General features: G+C 45.6%; 2 protein-coding genes and 1 pseudogene across 2 annotated transcripts in view; 1 reads left to right on the top strand and 2 right to left on the bottom strand.

Annotated features, from left to right (window-relative positions):
• YJU2 (YJU2 splicing factor homolog) overlaps nucleotides 1-7,984 on the bottom strand; it is a 313,756-nt gene extending 305,772 nt beyond the window's left edge. Inside the window, exon 1 of the mRNA XM_088444090.1 lies at nucleotides 7,835-7,984. Coding sequence (XP_088300216.1) covers nucleotides 7,835-7,858 — 24 coding nt within the window. The 5' untranslated portion in view covers nucleotides 7,859-7,984. The remainder of the gene's footprint in view (nucleotides 1-7,834) is intronic.
• Nucleotides 2,503-2,621, bottom strand: LOC148508751 (5S ribosomal RNA; annotated as a pseudogene).
• A 28-nt stretch (nucleotides 7,985-8,012) lies between the features above and the next one.
• ANGPTL4 (angiopoietin like 4) overlaps nucleotides 8,013-21,654 on the top strand; it is a 94,659-nt gene continuing 81,017 nt past the window's right edge. Inside the window, exon 1 of the mRNA XM_088444089.1 lies at nucleotides 8,013-9,224. Coding sequence (XP_088300215.1) covers nucleotides 8,748-9,224 — 477 coding nt within the window. The 5' untranslated portion in view covers nucleotides 8,013-8,747. The remainder of the gene's footprint in view (nucleotides 9,225-21,654) is intronic.

Below are 21,654 nucleotides of genomic sequence, written 5' to 3' on the forward strand. Positions count from 1 at the left end.
CATTTGGGGGTGGCCCCACTGACATCACAAGTGATGTCAGTGGGAGAGCTTTCGGCTCTGTTAGAGCCGAAAGCTCTCTGGGGCTTGCGGCCACGAGACCCTCCCACAAGGGTCTCGTCGCAAGCCCGATGGTCTTGACCATCGCGCCCATCATCCTGGCCGCTCGCATTAGCTGTGGGTGGCAACCCACAGCAATGCGAGCAGCCAGGAGGCCACTCCATTAAAAAAAAAAAAAAAAAAAAAAAAAAAGACGCCCTGATTCAGAGCGAGCGCTCTGTGAGAGCGTCCGGCTCTGAATCAGGGCCTAAATCCAAATCCCATGGGGCCGTTGGAGGTACCAACGGATGTTGTAATCTGATAACCCCTTGTAGAAATGTCTGGACATCCGGCAATAATGCTAGTCTCCTTTGAAAGAAAATCGACAGAGCCGAAATCTGAACAGTCAAGTTCCCAGACGAAGGCCCGCTGATAAACCAGCCTGTAGAAAGAAGCCTTGCTATCTTAAATTCTGATGGTGGTGAACTCCTGCGTTCACCCCAAGATACATATGCCTTCCATAAATTATGATAGTGCTTCAGACGTAACTTCCTTTCTAGCCCTCAGCCTAGTAGGAATCACCCTTGAAGGGATACCTCTTCACCTTAGGATAGCCCTTTCAACAGCCACGCCCTCAACTAATCCGCTTTAAGTTTTGATAGATAAACGGACCTTGTTGCAGAAGGTCTTCCTGCAGAGGAAGAGGCCACAGGTCGTCTATCAGCAGCAGACGTAGGTTGGAATACCACGCCCATCTGGGCCAGTGTGGAGCCACCAACAGTACCTTTACCCTTTCTCATTTGATTCTTTGAAGCATACAAAGAAGAGGTGGGAGTGGAGGGAACAGGTAAACAAAATGAGACCTCCAAGGAGTTGTAAAAGTATCCACTGCCACCGCCTGTGGATTTCTTGTCCATGAGCAGTAGAGAGGCAGCTGATGGATCAACCTTGACGTCATGAGATCTACCTGATGAAGACCCCAACGCTGAATCAGTTGTTGAAACACCTGTGGATTGAGCGTCCATTTTCCCGGATGAATGTCTTGTCGACTGAGGTAGTCGGCCTCCCAATTTCCTAACCCAGGGATGAAAATCACTGATATTGCTACCGCAAATTCCTCTGCCCAGAGAAGAATGCGGATTACCTCCCTCATGGCGGACCGAATTTGGGTGCCACCTTGTCTGTTTATGTACGCCACAGCTGTGGCATAGTCGGACTGCACTCTGATTGCATGGCCCTTCAACAGGGGCTGTGCCATCTGAAGAGCATATAACACGGCCTTTATGGGCAGTACCACCTCCGGTTGAGTCCCGCAGCCCTGAAAGTGTCTTCCCTGAGTCACTGTCCCCCATCCTCTAAGACTGGCCTCTGTGGTGAGGAGAATCCGTTCCCACATTGCAAACCTCTTGCCTGCCAGACAGTGTTAGGAATTCAGCCACCAAAGGAGAGATGTTCGAGCCTTGGGTGACAGATGAACACGCTGGTGAAGAAAAAGGTGGGACCCTGACCACTGAGAGATGAGGTCCAGTTGGAATGGACGGGTATGGAACTCCCGTCTTGGATGGACTCGAAGGTCGCAAACATATTCCCCAGAGGAGGAATACACAGGTGTACCGACACCCTGCGATGGCGCAGTATCAATCACACCATGTGTTGGATGGAGGTGACTTTTTCCTGCGGAAGAAACACCCCCTACTCCAACATGTCCAAAAGCATCCCTAGGAATGCAGACGCTGAGTAGGCTGTTGGAAATTCAGGATCCATCCCTGTTGTAACAGAAGACTCTGTGTTATCCGTATGTCCTGCCGTAATTGAGTGACTGACGGAACCTTGAGAAGTAGATCGTCCAAGTACGGAACGATAGTGACACCCTGAATCCGAAGAAAAGCCATAATTACAGCCCTGACCTTCGTGAACACTCTTGGTGCTGATGAAAGACCAAAGGGTGAAATTGCAATTGAGAGTCCCACACTGCGTGAGGAAACCAAATCGGAATGTGGAGATAGGCATGGTGCCTCTGGAACGACCCCTGAAACTTCTTGGGACCCGAAGGACTGAGGAGGAGCAGCAGATGGGAGATAAGTGGACTTACCACTTGTGGCTTGAGAGATCCACTTGTTCCGATCCCAACAGAGCTTCCCCTGTGAATGGAAAAGCTACCACAGTTCTTTAAGCTTCCTCATCCGCCTGCCATTGTCTCAGGCACAAGGCTCTGCGGCTGAGATAGCCAAAGCCGAGGATCTAGAGGAAAGATTACAAATATATTTTGAAGTCTCCCTGATAAAAGGAAGCAGACTCTGCAATCTGTTCCGTTAAATGAACCAGATTCTCCACCGGAACACCAGTTTTAAGGTCCTCGGCAAGCTGCATAGCCCAAGCTTCCACAGTCTTGTTGACCCAACAACTGACTAGTGAGGGTCAAGTTACAGTGTACCTAGACTTTTGAACTCGGGTTGTTGGGAATAAAGCCTACAGCACCTGGTATTCCCAGACGTTCTCCCACCCAAGTACTAACCAGGCCTGACCCTGCTTAACTTCCGAGATCAGACGAGATCTGGCGTGTGCAGGGTGGTGTGGCCGTAGGTTGCCAGACAGATGTGCCCTGAGCTATTCCCTAGGCACACTAACATATGGCAGTGGCGAGAACTGCTCTTGCTCCCACCTGTACAGGGAGCATTTTTTAACAAAACGTGACATCGTGTAATTTCCTGCACTCTGCAGGAAAGGGATAGTAGGATAAAAGTTTATCTGAAACTTTTTATCCACGCTGAGTTGAGGATCTCGTCCAATTCCTTATACTGTAAAGGTGGCTGCTAATCTTTGTTTCTTAACAAAGATAGACGGCCTATCATTCCCAGGGTCTATTCTCTACACCCCGAAACACAGGCTCCAATTCTTCTGTCGCCTGTCCTCCTCCTCTGTATCAGGCATGTCATCCTCTTTCCGGATCATCCCACATAAGGGGATTCGGGATCAGTCTCCTAGCAGGGACATTAGAGGACTATGCCACAGGAGGGACCTGGGCTGACATATTGTGAGCCCTTCTACAGACCTGGCTAAAGAGCGCGCCCAATCTGGTTCAGAGAAGGCAGACGTCTGTGCAGACAGGGCTGGGCATTAGCTCATTAGGCTACAGACTCCTGTAACATGACTGATGTAAATTGAGCAGCCCAAGGTTGCTGAGGTGATTACAGGAGTCTGTGCTCAACCTGTAACACCTGGCTTATATTGCTGCAATCAGCACTGAAGCACATTTTTCACACAGCAGGGAAGTAGAAACTGTTCCTGTGTCAATTTCTCTGCACAATTTTTGCAGGAGAAAGTCTTATGTGCAGCTTTAGAAGTCATGCTACCAAATCACCGGCCCATACACACACAGTAGAGAGTGAATGGACAGTGAGACACACAGAGACTGTTAGTAAGAAGAGATAAGAGCATAGAGGGGATATGCTTTTACCCAGCCCAACCAGCACTGATACAATGACCAGCACGCTGTGTAAACACAATGTTAAATGTGCTATTAATGGCTGTGCGCACACAGATTTCATAACTCTTCAGTAGCCTGACCCCACTGTGTACTCACATCTGGGGACAGGACAGTCTCTCCGCTGTACTCGGCATCTTGCAGCAGCATGTAGTAGTTAAAATGGCCGCCAGCCTTGGAAATGCTGGGGTTGCTGGAAGGCAGGAGCAGAAGTCATCGTTAGGCTCCGCCCCCCACTATGGCGCCCATATACAGCGCTGAGCGGGCTGCATTAAAGATGCCCGCCTTACAGTATTCCTGGCCACCCTGCTATTCAGGGTGCCAGGAGTTATTAACCTTGCCGATGGCGGGTCTGCTAGTGGTGGACCGCGACGTGCGCCGCACGCAGCACATCTAGGTACCCCCCAGAGACAGTGGTCCTGTAGCTGAAGACCCCAGCGCACACCGCAAGCAGCTGCTGTCTATCAGCAGTCCAACGATGCAGACAGGCAGGGGCAGGGAGCTGCCTGTCTGTGTCCTCATATGCTGATCGAGGATCTTTAATTTAAACAGAGAGCTCTGTATAGTGCAACCAGCTCCCTTGGCACAAAATTTAGACTGACCTGTAGGGGGGTATAGAGGGGGAGGAGCTAGCTACTATTCAAATTTATTAAAGTGCCAGCTCCCGGTTATCCCACATTTATACCCCACTGTACTGAGACCCCAGTGTCCCCTAGTGGATGAAGGAGAAAGGGTAATACTTATGCAACCGCTTTTGTGGCTGAAACTTCTTACCCGGTATTTGCCAAGCTGCCGCCATGTGTTCAGCTAACTGATCCGAGAGAGGGAACTCAGCCACAACCACCTTTTGTCATTTAAACACTGGGTGTTTGGATTTAGGGGCAGGTTCGTCATCTTCTTTGAAGAACACAACTGACCGCCCGCACCAAAACTGGTATGTCCATATTGGATTGAAGCACATCCTCTCTAGTGAGGGACTCAGCAGTAGAGCAGTCATCCTCATCTGCCTCTGAGGATACCTACGTATCCACAAGGTGCGTAGACTGTGAGGATAACACAGGACGCTTGGCAGATCTACCAAGTATGGGGTTATCCCCCTGTAGCATAGTTTGAATGGCCGTAGCTGCCAGACTCAGCAGAGGAGGATAGGGTATCAACCCACAAAAGTGGAATAGGAGGTACCTGCTGTGGCAATCCCATAGGGGGAATTACAGCAGGGACAGCGAGGCGGTCTGCAATGGAAGCCAGCGCCTGTGAAAAGGAAGCCCAGGGAGGCTCCTGTGCAGGGGTTAATGGAGCAGATTGACCTGGTGCCGAATAACAGTTAGCACAAACCACATCCTCCTGAGTTAAACAGCAGCACAAGATTTGCCTGTAAGCGCAACAGGTGCAGCTGACTGTTTTGTTCTCCTGCCCTTGTTAGACATAACTGTAGAGTACAGAAACACACAATATTGTACTGAGCAAATTACAGTTCAAGTATGCAACAGTATACACCAATTAAATGTAACACACACTATGGCACTGGGCAATTGGCAGCTGAATACATGCACAGTGACCCAAACATATGAGTGTGTGAGCAGTATAGAGCTCCTGCCAGCATTTATAGAAAAACTGCAGGATATGACAGCCCAGGTTAATGGCGCAGCTAAGTGCACCTAAGCAGTATGTGACTGTCTTCACTGCTGATTACCAGAGTGAAGTAATTAAACCCCCAATACACCGGTATGCCAGGGTTTCAGAAAGAGAAAATTAAAAGGGACAGGCATAAACTGACAGATTGAGTATAAGTACATACAACAGCACTAGCAGTAAGTCACATCAAATGCATAAACCTCTATACTGTAATGTGTGCACCACTTTCAACTACACAGAATCTATGGGCAGGGACCCAACTTCTGGTAGGCTGAACATAACCTGACTCCAGGTAGAGGTGTGTAGAGGGATCGACCCAGCGTTTCCCCAAGAAGAGCTGCGGCTGTCACCATATACAAAATGGCCACCGGAGCTCTCAGAGGGGGCATGGTCCGCTGACAAATGCAGTTCAGGTCGACCAGACCTCATAGGAATGGTGTCCTGAGCTGAGGGGCTGCTTTAAAGGGGAAGGCTGACCTCCCCATGCTGATTTTTGACCTCCGGGATGTATTGGACAACTTGCCAATTTCCAACGGATCGGATGACAAATAGTCCAATGTGCGAGCTCCCGTGCGTCATTTGTTGCATCTTCAGATCGCTGTGCAGGCCAATCTGAAAATGCGAGTAACGATGCTATGCTTGAGGATGTGGCTGGGGAACGACATATCGGGCGGTCGTACTCCAGATCGTGCAGTGTGTACGGACCACCCGATATATCATTTGGTCGCATTGTGCATCGCTGGGTACACACATCATCTGTGTGCCCAGCTTAAAGATATCTGAAGATGGCATTAGTTCCTGCAGTCAAGCTTCAAAAACTTGTCAGTGCTTGATGAATAGTAGATGGCCACATCAGGATAGCAATAGTGAATGCGTCAGTTACAAAAAACACACATAATCTAATGTTTCCGAAAATATAATGGACCTGTTCAGCTTGACGGATAGGCCCTTTAGAGAAAAATTATTTTTCATAACAAAATACAGAGAATTATATTTAGATTGCAGTAAAAGAGATGGTATAAAAACCTTAGGAGCTTTATATTTATATGCAAAATAATATAACTAGTTTGTATATTACATATAACAGATTAAATGCAATGTTTACAGAAGTATCAATTTTCTTCATTTATCTTTTACATTCAGTGGTTGTTATGGCAGTCTAGACTAGTGTTTAACAAACTCGGTCCTCATAGCACACTCACAGTCCAGACATTTGGGATAACCCCGCTTCAGGACAGGTGTGCAAATCAATTTTGGGAAACACTGGCTAAACTCTGCAACATGACCCCTTAATTTATGATTACAGTCACCCATGTTGAGGTAATTTAAGAGAATTGTGTTTCTAAGGGGTCTATTCAGCAATGATTTTTTTTACATAAAAAAATGCGGAAACTGTGACTTCCGCATTTTTTATGTAAATCCCCTATTCAGCAATGGGATAAGGGAGAATATAATGCAACTATCTTCTCCATTAATTCCCATCTCGCACTGTAGGGATCAGCCATTGATCTCTACAGTGCTTTAACGCTTTTTGCTATTCAGCATAGCAAAAAGTGTTAAATTACTTGAAAAAACATTACTTTATATAACGCCATCTCAGAATGGAGTTATATGAAGAAAATGCATTACATTTCCCGAAAACTGCAGGGAAAGAGGGAAATTTTCCCATAAGTTCCTGCAGCATCCTGTTTGGTGTCAAATTTAGTTATACATGGAAGTATGTGGGTCCTTTCACACGGCACGGTCGCCATGTTACAGCTGGGAATATCCACTGAGAAGGACGGCTGTCGTGCCATGCCGATGCCATCCCTGCAAGCCAGTGGTGTACAGGAAACAATGGGTTAGATGTATTATAGTGGCACGTTAAGTGCCGATATAACGCTTCCTGCTTCGCCTCTTTACCGAGGCGAAGCAGGAAGCACTACCGGTGAGATGTGTGAACATCTCACCGGCTGGAGAGGGGGAGCGTTAACTCCCCCCTCCGGCGCTACCCGCTACAGACCACATCGCATCAGCCTAGTGCTGATGCGATGTGTGTCAGGCCCGGCCGGCTCCACTGAGCATGCGTGGGATCTCGCAAGTATCGAGAGATCCCCGCGTGCAGCCCTGGAGCCGGTAGCCGCCACAGCAGGGACAGCGCTGTCCCTGCTGTGGGTATAGGCTAGCGCCAGGCTGTAGCTGTCGATAACGACAGCTACAGCCGGCCGAACGGTCAGACGATCTGACCGTTCGTACATACCCCAGGCTGTCGGCGCTGCTATCTTGTAGATAGCAGCGCCGATAATGACAGGGGCGCACAGCCGCTTTATAAATATTGCTGAATATTTATAATTGACTAAAAAATTGTGACGATGTTGCCCGCTGAAATTCTGGGCAACATCGTCACTATTGCTGAATAGACCGATAACACAGGTGACTGCAGTAACAACTAGTCCAGTAGCAGAGCATTTTGTACTTGGTGGAAGGGGCCACGTTGGAGAGTATTGGAACGTCATCATAAAACAAGAGACAAAATTGGGATAATAACTGGGTGACATATAACTAAATAAAAACACGTATGAATGCAATTTTATACAGAAAATAGTCCTCCTTGTGAGAACGGCAATGTAGAGAAAGGGAAATGTTACAAACTGACACCAGCCCAAAACAGCCCTCAGCCCACACGTCCCATTATATTACATTTAGCACTTTCCGCTCCGACATGATTCCTCAGCACAAATCCGGTAATCGATGGGAGTTGAGTCGCGCACAATACCCTTCACACGTACACACCCCCTGCTGCCGTCAGCCTAGAGGTATTCATGTACTGCTAACCGCCCACTTACGTATGGATTTTATTCCCTTTCAATAGTCTCTAAAACAGCTGCCATTTTCTCGGAGACCGTGGATGTTACGTGGTCGGTCGCACACAGGACATAACAGAAACAGATACACCAAAAGTGGGTCACATCTTTGGACAAAAGTTACATCCAGGGAGAAAGAATATTGGTCTTCTACAGTTAGATCACAGAATTTAGTGCAAGTAAAACACTTGTTAGCATGGCCATTTATTATGAAGCAGCATTTATGTGGGATGGTAGGTAGGTGCTGTGTAATATATACAGACGGGGTACAGCAGGTTGCAGTTCGTGTTTCTTGAAACGTGCTGCATTGCAGGGGTAGGCGGATGTTATGCGATAGTGTCGGATCCAGCTGCGTGTCATCTCTCCTATAACCTGTGTGTAGATGCGGACGTTTTCTCGATACGTGCTTATATATACATATAAATTCTGTGGACTAGGCAATCAGATTGCACGCCCGGATGCCTGCGAGCTGATCCTTGAAAAACTGTTCTCCCCAGACCCCTATGGAGGTGTGCATCGTGCCAACACTGTGATTCTACTAATATGATCATGGCAGCAGGAGAGAAAGTGAGAAACAACTAGAGAGTCAGCTGGGCAGCCCTTGGGTAATGGCACCACATCCACACTCACTGGTGACGACTGCTAGGAGGAGTCAGATACAGCACAGAATATAAGGGGGATCCTGGGCGCAGGCAGAAGAACAACAGAGTGACACTACCAGCTGATCAGGGTAACTGAGCAGTAGAATCATGCAGTCAGTTATTGCAAGTTTAGTGTTGTTTGGGTCACTAACATGCGGCCAGTGCTGGGGCCCATCGTCAGAGAAGAAAGTACCGTTCGCTTCCTGGGATGAAATGAACGTGATTGCTCATGGCTTGCTTCAACTGGGTCATGGGCTAAAAGAACATGTAGACAAAACAACAATCCAGTTGAAAGCAATCACTGGCCGATTGAACCATCACAACCTGTCATTGGTAGAGCTATTCAGTAACGACAGGGAAGTAAGAGAAAGTTGGGATGTGCTGAAGGGTAGGATACAGGACCTGAAGGATAGGGATAGGCAATTGAATGACCTGACTCGACTCCTCAGAGACAAAATGCAAGAGGTTAGTAAGGACCGGGAGCATCTGGATCACAGGCTACAGGACATAGAAACTAAACTCAAACTTCTGGAACCAAGTAAACATGAGAACTGTACTGGCATGGACGATATCCGGAGCATTCAGGTAAATTCGTATAAGTGATTTATAAAGTGTTTATTTTATTGCACTAACGTTAGAAACATTTATTAAGCCACTTTCACTTAAAATGATGTGGAAATGACAGCATGATTTTATGTATACCGTCTATGTAAAGATAACAAAATGGAGGATATTAACAATATTTATTAACAGTTCGTAATATAGCGTCAGCATATTCCATTGTGCTTCACAGTTGAGATCTCCTGTAAAAGACTAAAGCTGGCCATACACCAGACCAACTTTCCTCTAACCATCCAACTAGTTGGTTGGTTGGAATGAAAATCTGGTAATGCATGGGAGCAAATGACAATCAGCAAATTTTAATAATAATAAATGTAATAATAATTTGCATATGTCCACCCACAAGGATGATGCAGTAAACAAAAAAAAATCTTAGGAAATATGGTCTGATTATCATGAATGCCAACACTGCATGATATCGGGACCTTTTGGCCGATTTCTTCTGCCAAGTCTGACTGATCGATAACACTACTTAACAAAGTTTAAAAATTCTCTGCATCTGCCATGTGAATGTGTTTTCGCTTAATTTAAGGATGCTGAATTCAGTGAAAAAAATCTGATTTTATCTATCAAGTCACATTTATTAGATGTACACAAATAACAAAAGCGGTAATAGCTATATTTGAAAAAAGTAAGATAAGTGAACATTTCAATTAATCTCTATATAAATGAATCATTCTTATATGAATTTATAAAATACCAATTTAACTACAGAAACGCTTAAACTTCAAAAACATTTAACAATCCAAATTAGCTGTAATGTAATTGTTAATAAATTATAAAATGTAAAGTCCCTTTTCTATAGGGAAATAGGATGTTGGCGCTTTCTGTTTGTACAGTACAGTGTCTTATTAGTCTCACTAAAAAGGAACCAGCAGTAGTCCCCCATCAAAAGTCTAGGTGGGAATGTAAACAGTTAATTTTTGGTGACATTCTGCAACCCATATTCTTGTAATTGTCCAATAGTTCATTTACGATGGACACGTAGTTGGCCTCTTTTCTATTCCCTAAGAATCCATGAACAGCAGCCTAAATTTCCTTCAATTTAGACACTTCAGGATATTTGATAATATGCTTAGTTCTACTGGAATGCCCAGCAATACTAGTTATACAGTGGTTGCGCAGGTTATGTAAGAAATATGGGTTGCCCAGATTCTATCCTGGTCACCAAAAGCGCAGTCATAGTACATTTTATAGCCTTCTTTATCAAGGTGCTAATAGGTTTTGTTTTTTTTTTACTTTTCAGTGTGAACTTAAAAAAACTAAAAAAGGTGGGTACACACCTGAAAGATATATCTGCAGATCAAGTCATCTGCAGATATATCTTTAGATGATGGTCGTTCATACACACTGAATGGCCATCATCTATCGCGGCTGCCGCTGTGTGTGTACGGCAGTCTGCAGACCGCCCGTACACACTTGCCGATGGACATATATGTCTGCAGACATATCTGTCCATCAGCTATGTAGCACAGCCAATGCAATATGTCTGTGAAAGACGTGGTTCACAGACATATCGTCTGTACACACTGGCCGACAGCCAGCAGGTATATTGGTCAATCAATTGATCGGCCAATATATCGGCCAGCGTGTACCCAGCAAAAAGTAATCGGGATGCTTTACACACCCACATATTTTAGCGGCTGCCATTACTTTGTGTGTACTTACAAACAGCGCAAAAAATTTACTCCCGAAGATACGAAATAACGAGCACAAGGAAAGAATACTACTGCTTTAAAATGGAGAAATTAAAACGAAAGTAAAATCACCACTGGCATGGTGTGAGGGCCACATATCCAGTGATCGCCCTGAGCGAAAAAAAAAGTCCTGGGGACCCCTCACTTTAATTAAAATTAGGGTCCTACTCCACAGTTTCTGTTTTCCATCACAATTTATGATTTTGAGTAGCAAAATCTTAGGTTACAAATTGCGCCTGTAAGGAAAACAAGGGGGCTATGAGCCTGATTCAGAGCCGCTCGTAAGCGGCCGTTCGCTCGTTCGAAGCAATGTTTTCACATCTGCGCATGCGTACGGATTTTAATTTGCATGCGCGAACCAGTCAGTGCGGCCAGAAATCGTTTGTTCGCTATATAGCGAATGCCTCCTACTTTGAGTGACAGGAGGAGGCGTATGTGGGTGGTAACAGGGGAAGGTGCTTGAAAACGGGGAGTGGAATTAAGAACGCAGGGCGTTTTATGGGTGTGCATAATTTAAACAGCAGCGTCATTGACCACGTCACCTGGTTGTTTTATAGTCAAAACTGCTCGCAATATAGTGGTAGGAAAAACCAGCCACAAGAATAGCGAGCAGTTCATGCGCTGTTCGATGTACTCGATTAATCTATTAAATAGCGGACATGACGTATGATGCAAGCGGCCAGGGGGCGTTTTTTACAAAATAGCGGCCGCAGGTTTTGTTCGCTCGTTCAGACATGGAGGCGTCAACAGACCGCAAAGAGCGAATGGTTCATTTGAATAGCCACCCCCTTTTCCTGAACGAACGTCCGCAAATTGCGAACGGCTCTGAATCAGGCCCTACGTTCTTACTATAATGTAAGTATTGGAAGCCAAAAAAAATATTTTTTATTTGTATGGTTTTTACTTCAGATATATCAAAACACACAAAAAAGCAATAAAAATAAATATACAGAATCTGCTTATTTAGAAATAGTGTAGGAGCAACTAGTGCAAAATGCAAAACTCAAAATAAAGACACTAAGGGAGCAATCCAATTAGCCTGGAGGGGTGTGAATCGGATGCGATTTGCCGTTGCCACTGCGTTCAGACGCCACCAACAGCACTGCTTCTCACTCCCCTCGCGGCCCTCTTTTAGGCTGAATTCGCTCAATTTTATACTATTTTGAGTGAATTCTGGCTGCCATGAAGCGCGGCCGTTGTCCCGATGACTCGCACCTGCGAGTGCATCGCATATAATTGGATTGACCCCTTAGAAAAACAAAAAAGAACAAAATATCAAACCCCAAAATGGTAGGCAAATGATTAGGTTTAAACCAAAATAAACTGGTTTCAAATCGCAATAATCGGGTACTAAAGCAATGTCCTGGATCAGTTTTGGAAGGTGGCGTCCCACACGTCTAAAAAAAAAAAAAAATTGTGTAGTCCTTATGATTATAAGTGTTCGGAGACAGAGTAAAAATTGATAAGAAGGTGATAAGGTACCAGCCAATAATCAGTTGGGATGCTGATTTGCTGGCACCTCATCACTTTTTTATCACTTTTCACTCTGTCCTAACACTGCTTAGTAAATAGACCCGTAAGTCTCTTATACCCCTTTCAAACATACTGAGAATTCCCGGGATTTTGGCCTGCCTCGGCCAAATTCCCAGGAACTTGCGTAGGTCTGAAAGGTACCTACCCGAGAACACGTTTCCGGGTATCCGACCCTGCAATTGACCAGGGAATTTCCAAGGACTTAAGTGAGATTTACCCCGCTCATTTTTGAATGGTGCTAGTGCTACCCGGGAATTTACTCCCGGGCTTCACCAAGCAGCTTGTGATTGGCCCAGGCTCGGCACCAGCGGACCACCCCCCTCTATTCAGCGGCGGTAGTAGCTGGACCGTTCCCCTCTATTCACAGGCGGTAGCAGCCGCCCCTTCCCCCTCTAATCACAGGCTGTCTGTAACAAGGATGCAGCTGCAGCCTGGGGAGGGGATGTTCCTACCTTCGAGCCCCTGCAAGTGAATCTTCGCTAGGCACCCCTCCTCTAATAGAATCTTACCTTCTGTTCCATTCCGAGCTTATCTGAAACATTTATCGGAAATTGTTTCATTGTTTTATCCTATTTTAGGAACCTTTCCAAAAATGATTTAGTAGTAATTTGTTATTCTACATAAAAACTTTTTCCTTCCTTGTTATGGGCTATGTCTATACTAATATAATAAGAATGTTTTGTGTCTGTCTGTTTGCTCAAAGTTGGTGCAAAAACGACTGAAACGATTTTCATGAAGCCTGCATCATTTTGTAGTGGAAGCTCCTAGAAATAACCTGCACTTTGTTTCATCTTGATCAGTCAAGGTAAAGCTGAGCAATAACAAAAACTAAATTTATTTATATTATCAATGTAAGAGATAGGTGTGCTCAGCCAGTAGTTGGTGGTGGGAGGGTTGCTTTGGGCCCACATCACCTGAATAGAATAGACTACATAGCAGTCAGTGCACAGGGCAGACATTGGTGTGAGTGGTGGGTGAAGGCGCTGATGTTACAGGTCCCTATGCAAAACCTCAAATAAAAAAAAATATTGGCAGAAGCGATTTTATCACGGACGAAGCCGCAGAGAACATCTAGTGTATATATAAAACTGCTTCGTTTTGTAAAGAGAGCACAAAATGTAAGATGTCTTGCTACAAGAATTGGTTATAGTTAAGCAAGTAAATGTATGTGTGTCTGTGTATAGAATGTGTGTGTGTGTGTGTGTGTGTATATATATATATATATATATATATATATATATATATATATATAACTCAGCACTCACCATTGTTAAATCACTCACAATACTATACAAATAAATTATGGGGTTTTGGTTCATGGATTGATCAATGCATTTAAGCCTGCAGCCCACAGTCAATCTATATTACCAAAACCCCATTATTTATTATTATTGTTATTTATATATTATTTATTATTATTATTATTTATTTATTATTGTGATTTTACAATGGTGAGTACTGAGTTTTCTGTATTTATTTATTTAAGCAATGTGGGCACAAGCCACTTGCACCCCATGCCTGGGAGTGGCGAGTGCAGTGGATTTCTGACTTGGTGTGTGTGTGTGTGTATATATATATATATATATATATATATATATATATATATATATAATTATATTATAGCAACAATATCTAGGCAGCACTCGGAGACTGGTGAAAATAATAACCTCAATGGAGGGAGTTTATTGGTGAGTCAACATATCGGGGTATGAAGGGGTAGAATAACCCGCAACATCAACTTACCAATAAACACCCTCCGTTGAGGGTATTATTTTCACCAGTCTCCGAGTGCCGCCTGGACATTGTTGCTATATCGATTTGGGGGTGCTGTCCTCCTGGGATGGCACCGGAGCAAGTTGGGGCTATATGCCCAGTGACACTGAGTGGAGGAGTGCTGGAGCTGTGGATATTATATACCCCTTGATGGACTATGCTGGGTGCTGAGTGCAGTCTGATGTGTGAAGTGTATATATACAGTATATATGTCTGTCTGGGATTACATGAAGAGACAGAAGGATTTGAGCAAGCCTACATACACAGAAAATCTGGTTAGTTCTCCAGATGTTTGGAATAGTATGCTATTGGCATCCCGGCAGTCTTAATGCCGACGCTTACCTTACCGGCACCAGAATACTGATGCCGGTCAAAATCCCGGCACCGGCATCTCAACTGTCGGGATGCTGAAGGTAAGTAGCGGGATGGGGGGGGCGATTAGGCACTAAGGGAGGAGGTTTAGGTTGCGGGGAGGGGGATGTTAGAGTTAGGCACCAGGGAGGGTTAGAGTAGGGAGAGGGGGAGGGTTAGCATATCGACCACGAAGTGTCAGTATGTTAACCCTGTCGGGATTCTGACCGCCTGGATCCCGTCTGTCGGAACTGCATACCGATACCGTTTGGAACAACCTCCCTGCCGTGTTCCTTCAAAAACTGTGTGCAAGTGTACCTAGAAAAATTTAAGAATTTGATGCTGTTTGGAAGGCAAAAGGTGGTCACACCAAATATTGATTTGATTTATATTTCTCCTCTGTTGATTCACGTTGCATTTTGTTAATTGATAAAAATAGTACTAACACTTCTATTTTTGAAAGCAATCTTACTTTGCAGCTTTTTTCCACACCTGACGAAAACTTTTTGTGTGTATGTATATATATGTGTAACAAAAGTATTATTATTATTACTATTATTACTGTGGTAGTATCACCAGAGATGGTGTTGGTGAGCAACAGGTTCTGTGTGGGGTTGGTGAGATCCTTGCGCACAGGGTAGAAAATACTGAGTTGTGACACACCTGTGTGCTGCCTTGTGGAGAGAGCTCAGGTGTGGCCTGATGAGAAGGCGGACCACTCAGGCTGCTGTTGGAGACAGCCTATGTGGGACTGTGGCAGTCAGAGAGCCCAATGAAGCTAAGCAGGCCATTGGGGGCCAGGAGGCTTGTGTCTGGACCATGCAGGAGGCAGAGGGGTACCATAAACCTCTAAGACTATGTGACATTGAAGCAGCTGGGCTGCAGGCTGAGGAAGACAGGGCCTATACCTCGAGGATACAGGGAAGGCCACCAAGAATGATGGTGTTTGTATAGCTGTGGCAGCCAAGCCAGGATGGAGCCGGCATCAACAGACCGGCAGAGACTTTATTTGCAGACTAGCTGCACCTTGATAGAGAGGGTTCAAGAAGTGAGCTAGTGCCCTAAACAAGGGCTAGGTTGTTTGTTATTTTCTGTTTCCTGATTTCCATGCTGGAAGTAAAGCACCATTGAGTCTATTTACTTAGGAGCTGTGTGTGGACCCTCATTAAGCACCTAAACACTGCACCAATCCACCTCTACTGAGCTAATTACCCCAAGTTATCACAAAAAATAAAGATATATATATATATATTATATATACTATTGTTTACTAAAAACTGGTGTATTTATACAGTTTTCTAAAATGCATGGGTGATGTACAATGGATCTGATTCATATACATAAACCCGATGATTAACGTACATTTCAGTTGGAGGAGTGTCTGCACAGAACGAGTCCTGCATGATCAAATGCAGGGCCCACAAGCCACAGCATTTTGGGGTGGGGAGAGGGTGGTGCCGGCCTGCATTTCTGGAAACTAGAGCGTGTTGCCCTCGTTTTCTGGGAGTGCAGAGGTTAGAGTCTGACTAAGGATACAGATATCCTGGCCTCAGAAGGGAGCCAGTCTGAGTAAGCTTCTGCTTACTCACATGGCCAATGATGGAAACATTGCAAGCGACGGTAGCAATGTTGTTCCAATGCTGCATATTCGGGCACAGCACTTGGATGTCAGATGCTGACAGGAGGCGTCTTTTTCCTTCAGACGCCTCCTGCAGCATTAGCATATTTACACATCGCTGCTATGTCCAAAGCGGCAGCAATGTGTTCTGCGTCCATCTCTGAATCAGGCTCAATGTTATTTTGCTCAAAATCAAAACAATTCCCTCCCCTCATGTATCTGACATGGGGAATAGGGCAATGTTCTCAAGACTAACGGTCTGTAAATCATTAGCAGACCCTCAGGAGGAATGCTATGAAAGCTATTTGTGTACGCTACAGGGTATACGTTAATGAGTAGGTATGTTCAGTTTTTGCAATTTAAGTGTATTTTAACTTTAATTTCGATTCTAATGTAATGAGCCATGCTGTTTCTTCACTATAATATAAGAATCAACAACCATTTTTGGTGCACAATTGCTCGCCAAACGCACTACATATTACACACTGTATAGGACAATGTTAAACAATTGTCACGACCCAGGTTTCGCGGCGTGGAGGTTTACGGTCATTACCGGTGAGGGTGCTCTGGCGCAGTCCTTCTGGCGGGGGAGCTGGCGTGAGGAGATTGGCATTGTGTGTGCGCAGAGGTCTGCCAGCGTTGGGCCGCACTGACAGGGGTAAGACTAGTGGCTTCTCCGCGTTACGGCAGTCTGGGCGCCACCATGTTGTCTTTGGCCAATCGTTTCTGGGTCATCTGCTCTCTCTGGCCTATCACGTTCTGTTGCTGGGTACTTAAGGGTGTTTGGAGCGCCCTGTAGTTGCCCGTGCAACGAGTTTCACAGCGTCAGCTGTGAGAGAGTTCCTGCGCTTCTGAACCTATGACCTCTGCTCCGATGCTTGCCCTAGCTCCTTGTCTGCCTTCGGCTCCCTGCAGCCTGCACTGCTCTGCCTTGCCTTGCACTGCTGGAGATCACCCTGCACCTTCCACCAGACCCACTCCTGCCTGAACCTGTCTCCGCAGTTAACCCATTCCTGTACAGCCATCATCACAGCATTATCGGATTCTCCTTTCAGTCATCATCACAGCATTATCGGATTCTCCTTTCAGTCATCATAACAGCATTATCGGATTCTCCTTTCAGTCATCATCGCAGCATTACCGGATTTCCCTTTCAGCCATCATCACAGCATTACTGGATTTCCCTTTCAGCTATCATCACAGCTATTCCGATTATCCCTCTCAGCCATTACTCTGCATACTGGACTTTAGTTTATCTTATTGTTCTTGTCTACCAAATTCATATTAAACAACCTACTCAATTTAAACCTGTTCCAGTGTTTACTCCTGTGACCACCATGGGTCCACAACAAACACAGACTCTAACAACAATATTATTATCTCTTTATTTCTTATTTTGTCTATAGAAAAGTATTATGTAATGAATTTTTTGCAATAATCCACCACAAGGTAATTTAGTTTCCCTCTCTTATCACCATACACTTCTCCTAATAAGAGCAACATCATAACTTGCAATACTTGGAGTGTGGTACTGTTTGTGTGCATCTCCACGTCTCCATCTCTGGGCATATTTGTTTTTCTTGGTATATGTGTGGTTTTTTGTTATCATGCTCCATATATATTTATGAGATAATAAAAAAACGATGTTCAAATAAACTATCAAAATGCCCATCATTTATAAAAATAGCTCTGGCATCTTTTTATAAACTTCTTTTGGGTAGCACTGTGTTTGTTTTTCTATGTACCGTCTGGCGTAGTGTAGAACAAGTGATTATTCTCTTTATCACTATTGCTAGTGCTGAAAAACTCCACCCACTTGTATAAGCTATTTCTTCTTCAGGGTCCATAGGCTCCACAGGGAGACCTTGGGGTATAGATGATGGCAAAGTCATCCGGGTACCACACAGTTAAAATTTTTCTCCCAGGATGCACTGGGTCTCCCTCTATACCCTGCACCCTGGCCAGATGCACCTCAGTTTCGTTGGGTGCCCGGCTGGAGTCGGGTCACTGTACAGCAGTGGGGCTGTTCCAGCCCCTGAAGATTTTCAATAGCTTCTCTTCAGAGCGGACAGCGTTGAACAGTCCAGAGGACGTCCACGCTGCCGCTCCATCACCCCGCTGACGCCGGTACTGATCCAGGGATCTCGGTGGGACTCCGGAGTCTGTGCTAGAGCAAAGACCCCGCGGGACTCCCTGGACTGCGGCCGGACGTCACGGGGAACAGGTAAGCAGCGAGTCACTGCTTGCGTTGATCCGCTTTGAGCAGTCCTTTTTTCCTCCCGGGTTTTGGGGACGGCCCAGAGATGGCGGCAGATGGAGCCAGGCTCAGATACCCTGTGCTTCCACTAGACCACCAGGGACTTAGGCTGGTGCGTATACCAGCGTCCCTGGGGTTAATTGCCGGCCAGGAGAGGCAACTTTCCCTGTTCACAGCCGGCTCCTCCCCTCTGCTCAGCGCGCCTTTCCACTGCGGTATGGCTGGGCTGAGTAAGCTCTCCTACGGGTACGCTCCCACGGAGTCTCTGGCGGCCATTTTATTTACCTGGCTAGTCGCAGATCTCTCTGGACGTGCGGAACCTGGGTCCCCCTACATACCTCACCTCAAATACTGGTCAGCGTATGTAGCACTATAGCCTACCAGACACTGAGTCTGTGTAGTTGACTTGTAGTGCCATTGTGCAGGTGTTTTCTGCATTGTATGTGACTTTAAGCTAGCGCTGTCTGTCTGTGTTTCTTTCTCATTCTGTCAGCCATATTACTCTACCTTTTAATTTTCTCTGAGCCCTTACAGTACAAGTGTTGTCAGGGTGTGTATTATACCTCACATTTATACAATATCTGTGTTTTTGGCACATACAGCATGCACTTTCTTCTCTACATGTCTGAAAGTGAGGATAATGGGGCTCCCGCCCTGCTGTCATGCAAATCATGTGCGGCAGGGTTAGGTGCGGGAGACATGGTGCAAGAGGGGTTATGTGTGAGGTGTTATAATCCTCCAGCCCCTCTATGGACTCAGCCACCTTGCAGGAGCCTCCTTGGGTGTGCTTCGTTTAGGCTTTGGGGCGTTTGGCAGTACCTCCTGTGTTTCCCCCGATGGGGTTCCCACAGCAGTTGGTTTTGCCCTCCCCCTTATTGCATGTTGTCATTTGCATGTGGATGATCTATTTTGGATGTACCTTCTCCATACTTTACAAGCAGTTTCCTGCTTTGCTCAGCGGTATTCCAGGCAATTTAAGGAGGCCACTTCATATTGGCTCTGACCCGGCAAGTCTAGCAGGCTGCACAGCCGCGAAGGGAGACCTAGCGATTGCTGAGGTAACGTCAACCCTGTTTTGGCACCCTCCGACAGTCTCTGGGAAAACCGTCCTCTATACACCGCAGCGATGCACAGCCTATTTGGCAAAGGACAGGTACCATTGACCCACAGCGGCATACTCACCTGATCAGACCAATTACACATGACAAATTTTTTCTGGATATTAATTTAACAATTTAACTGGACTTTTTTTTTGCACTTTTAGGTGCCTATCAACTATTCCAACTCAGTTTGCTCATGATACTCTTATGCACTATTTATTCAAGTGGTGTTTTTAATGTAGTTATTTATGCTCATTAGAGTCTTATTGTTGCAACCTAAGTGATAGTGTATCTGTCAATTGAAAGCTGATTTCTTACAAATTGAAACATATTTTTATAATAAAAATGTGTATATTTATATAATGTTTGGAGCCATGACTGTTTTATGGATGCATGTGGATTCTGCGGTCTAAACACTAAAAAGGCGTATTAGCGCAGTCTGTGATCAAATAATTTTTTTCTCTTTTATGGGTATTCACAAACCCCATAGTACAAGACTTGCTGCTTTATTATAATTAATTGAAAACATCTGTGTTTTTAATTTATTTAGTATCTCCTTGAATAGCGCCAGGATCTTTAGTTTGTTGTATGACCTATATTAATGAGGCTGCTTTGGATGTCAGCCTCTTAACGCCAGGATTTCGGCTGCTGCGGTTTCAGCTTGCCGCTCCTTGTGGCTGCGCTCTTGGTGAGCGGACGCAGACTCTAAGAAAGGATTAGAGGGTTTACCTTATAATGGTGAAATCTTGTTTGGTCCGGACCTGGACAAGATTGTGGATAAGTTGGCAGCGGTTAAGTCTGCGGGTCTGCCTTCGGCATCTACTTCCTTAGGGTCTTGGACTTCATCCTATCGGCCCCAAGGTAAACCTAGGGGTCAGCCCTTTTCTAGGCAGTCATCCCCCAAAAAGACTGACAAGCCCAAGAAGCAGGCTTGGAGTATGAGACGTCCGGCTGCCAAGTCCGACGACAAGTCCTCGGCCTGACTTGATGGGCCTCCCCTTAGGGGATACCAGGGTGGGAGGCTGACTTCTTCAGTTCGCAAAGTGCTGGTGTCAGACCACCACAGACACCTGGGTAAGAGAAGTGGTCTCTCATGGGTATGCCCTCTCCTTCTGCAGAAGACCTCCCCATCAGTTTTTCTGCACAGGCCCTCTGTCAGACAATGACAAGGCCTTACAAAGCCAGAAGTTCGTGCAATCTTTGCTTCAAGCAGGAGTCATAGTACCTGTACCGTTACCTCAAAGAGGAACCGGTTATTACTCCAATCTCTTTCTGGTTCAGAAACCGAACGGACCTTATCGACCTATCCTCAATCTCAAGTCCCTGAACAAATTCCTCAGGGTATCTCGGTTCAGGATGGAAAACTCTGCGCTCAATTATACTGGCTATGGAACCTGGGGATTTTATGGTGTCGCTGGATATTCAGGATGCATACCTACATATTCCGATTGCGTCATCTCACCAGCGTTTTATCAGGTTTGCTGTACTGCAACAACATTTCCAGTTTTGGGCTCTGCCGTTTGGCCTCTCTACTGGTAATGGCAGGGTGTCCGCCTGTTACCTTACCTGGACGACCTTTTACTGTTGGCAGGGTCTCCAAAGGTATTTCACCACCATCTACAGCTTACGATTTCTGTGCTTCTGACTCACAGGTGGATGATCAATTGGAGGACGTCCTCCATGACTCCATCCCAGAGGATGCTCCATCTGGGAGCTCTGTTGGATTCACAACAGCAAAGGATCTTTCTTACCGCAGAAAAGATCTCCACTTTGCAGACGCGAGTACGCAGATGTCTTCACAGACGCCGAGTGTCAATCCACTCAGCAATGCAGTTACTGGGATCCATGGTATTGACATTCGACATTGTGGAATATGCTTGGTTTCATTCCCGGCCTCTGCAGAAATTGATCCTCTCCAGGTGGAACGGATTACCCCATCGGATAAAAGCTGAAATGATGTTGCTCTGTCCGGAGGTGCGTCTGTCTCTTGATTGGTGGCTGCAGACGTGTCACCTCACCAAGGGGCGCCCCTTTTGGATTCCGGTTGGGTCCTCTTGATGACGGA

The sequence above is a fragment of the Taudactylus pleione genome, unplaced genomic scaffold (genome assembly GCF_031769625.1).
Source record: "Taudactylus pleione unplaced genomic scaffold, aTauple2 ptg000347l, whole genome shotgun sequence".
NCBI lineage: Eukaryota > Metazoa > Chordata > Amphibia > Anura > Myobatrachidae > Taudactylus > Taudactylus pleione.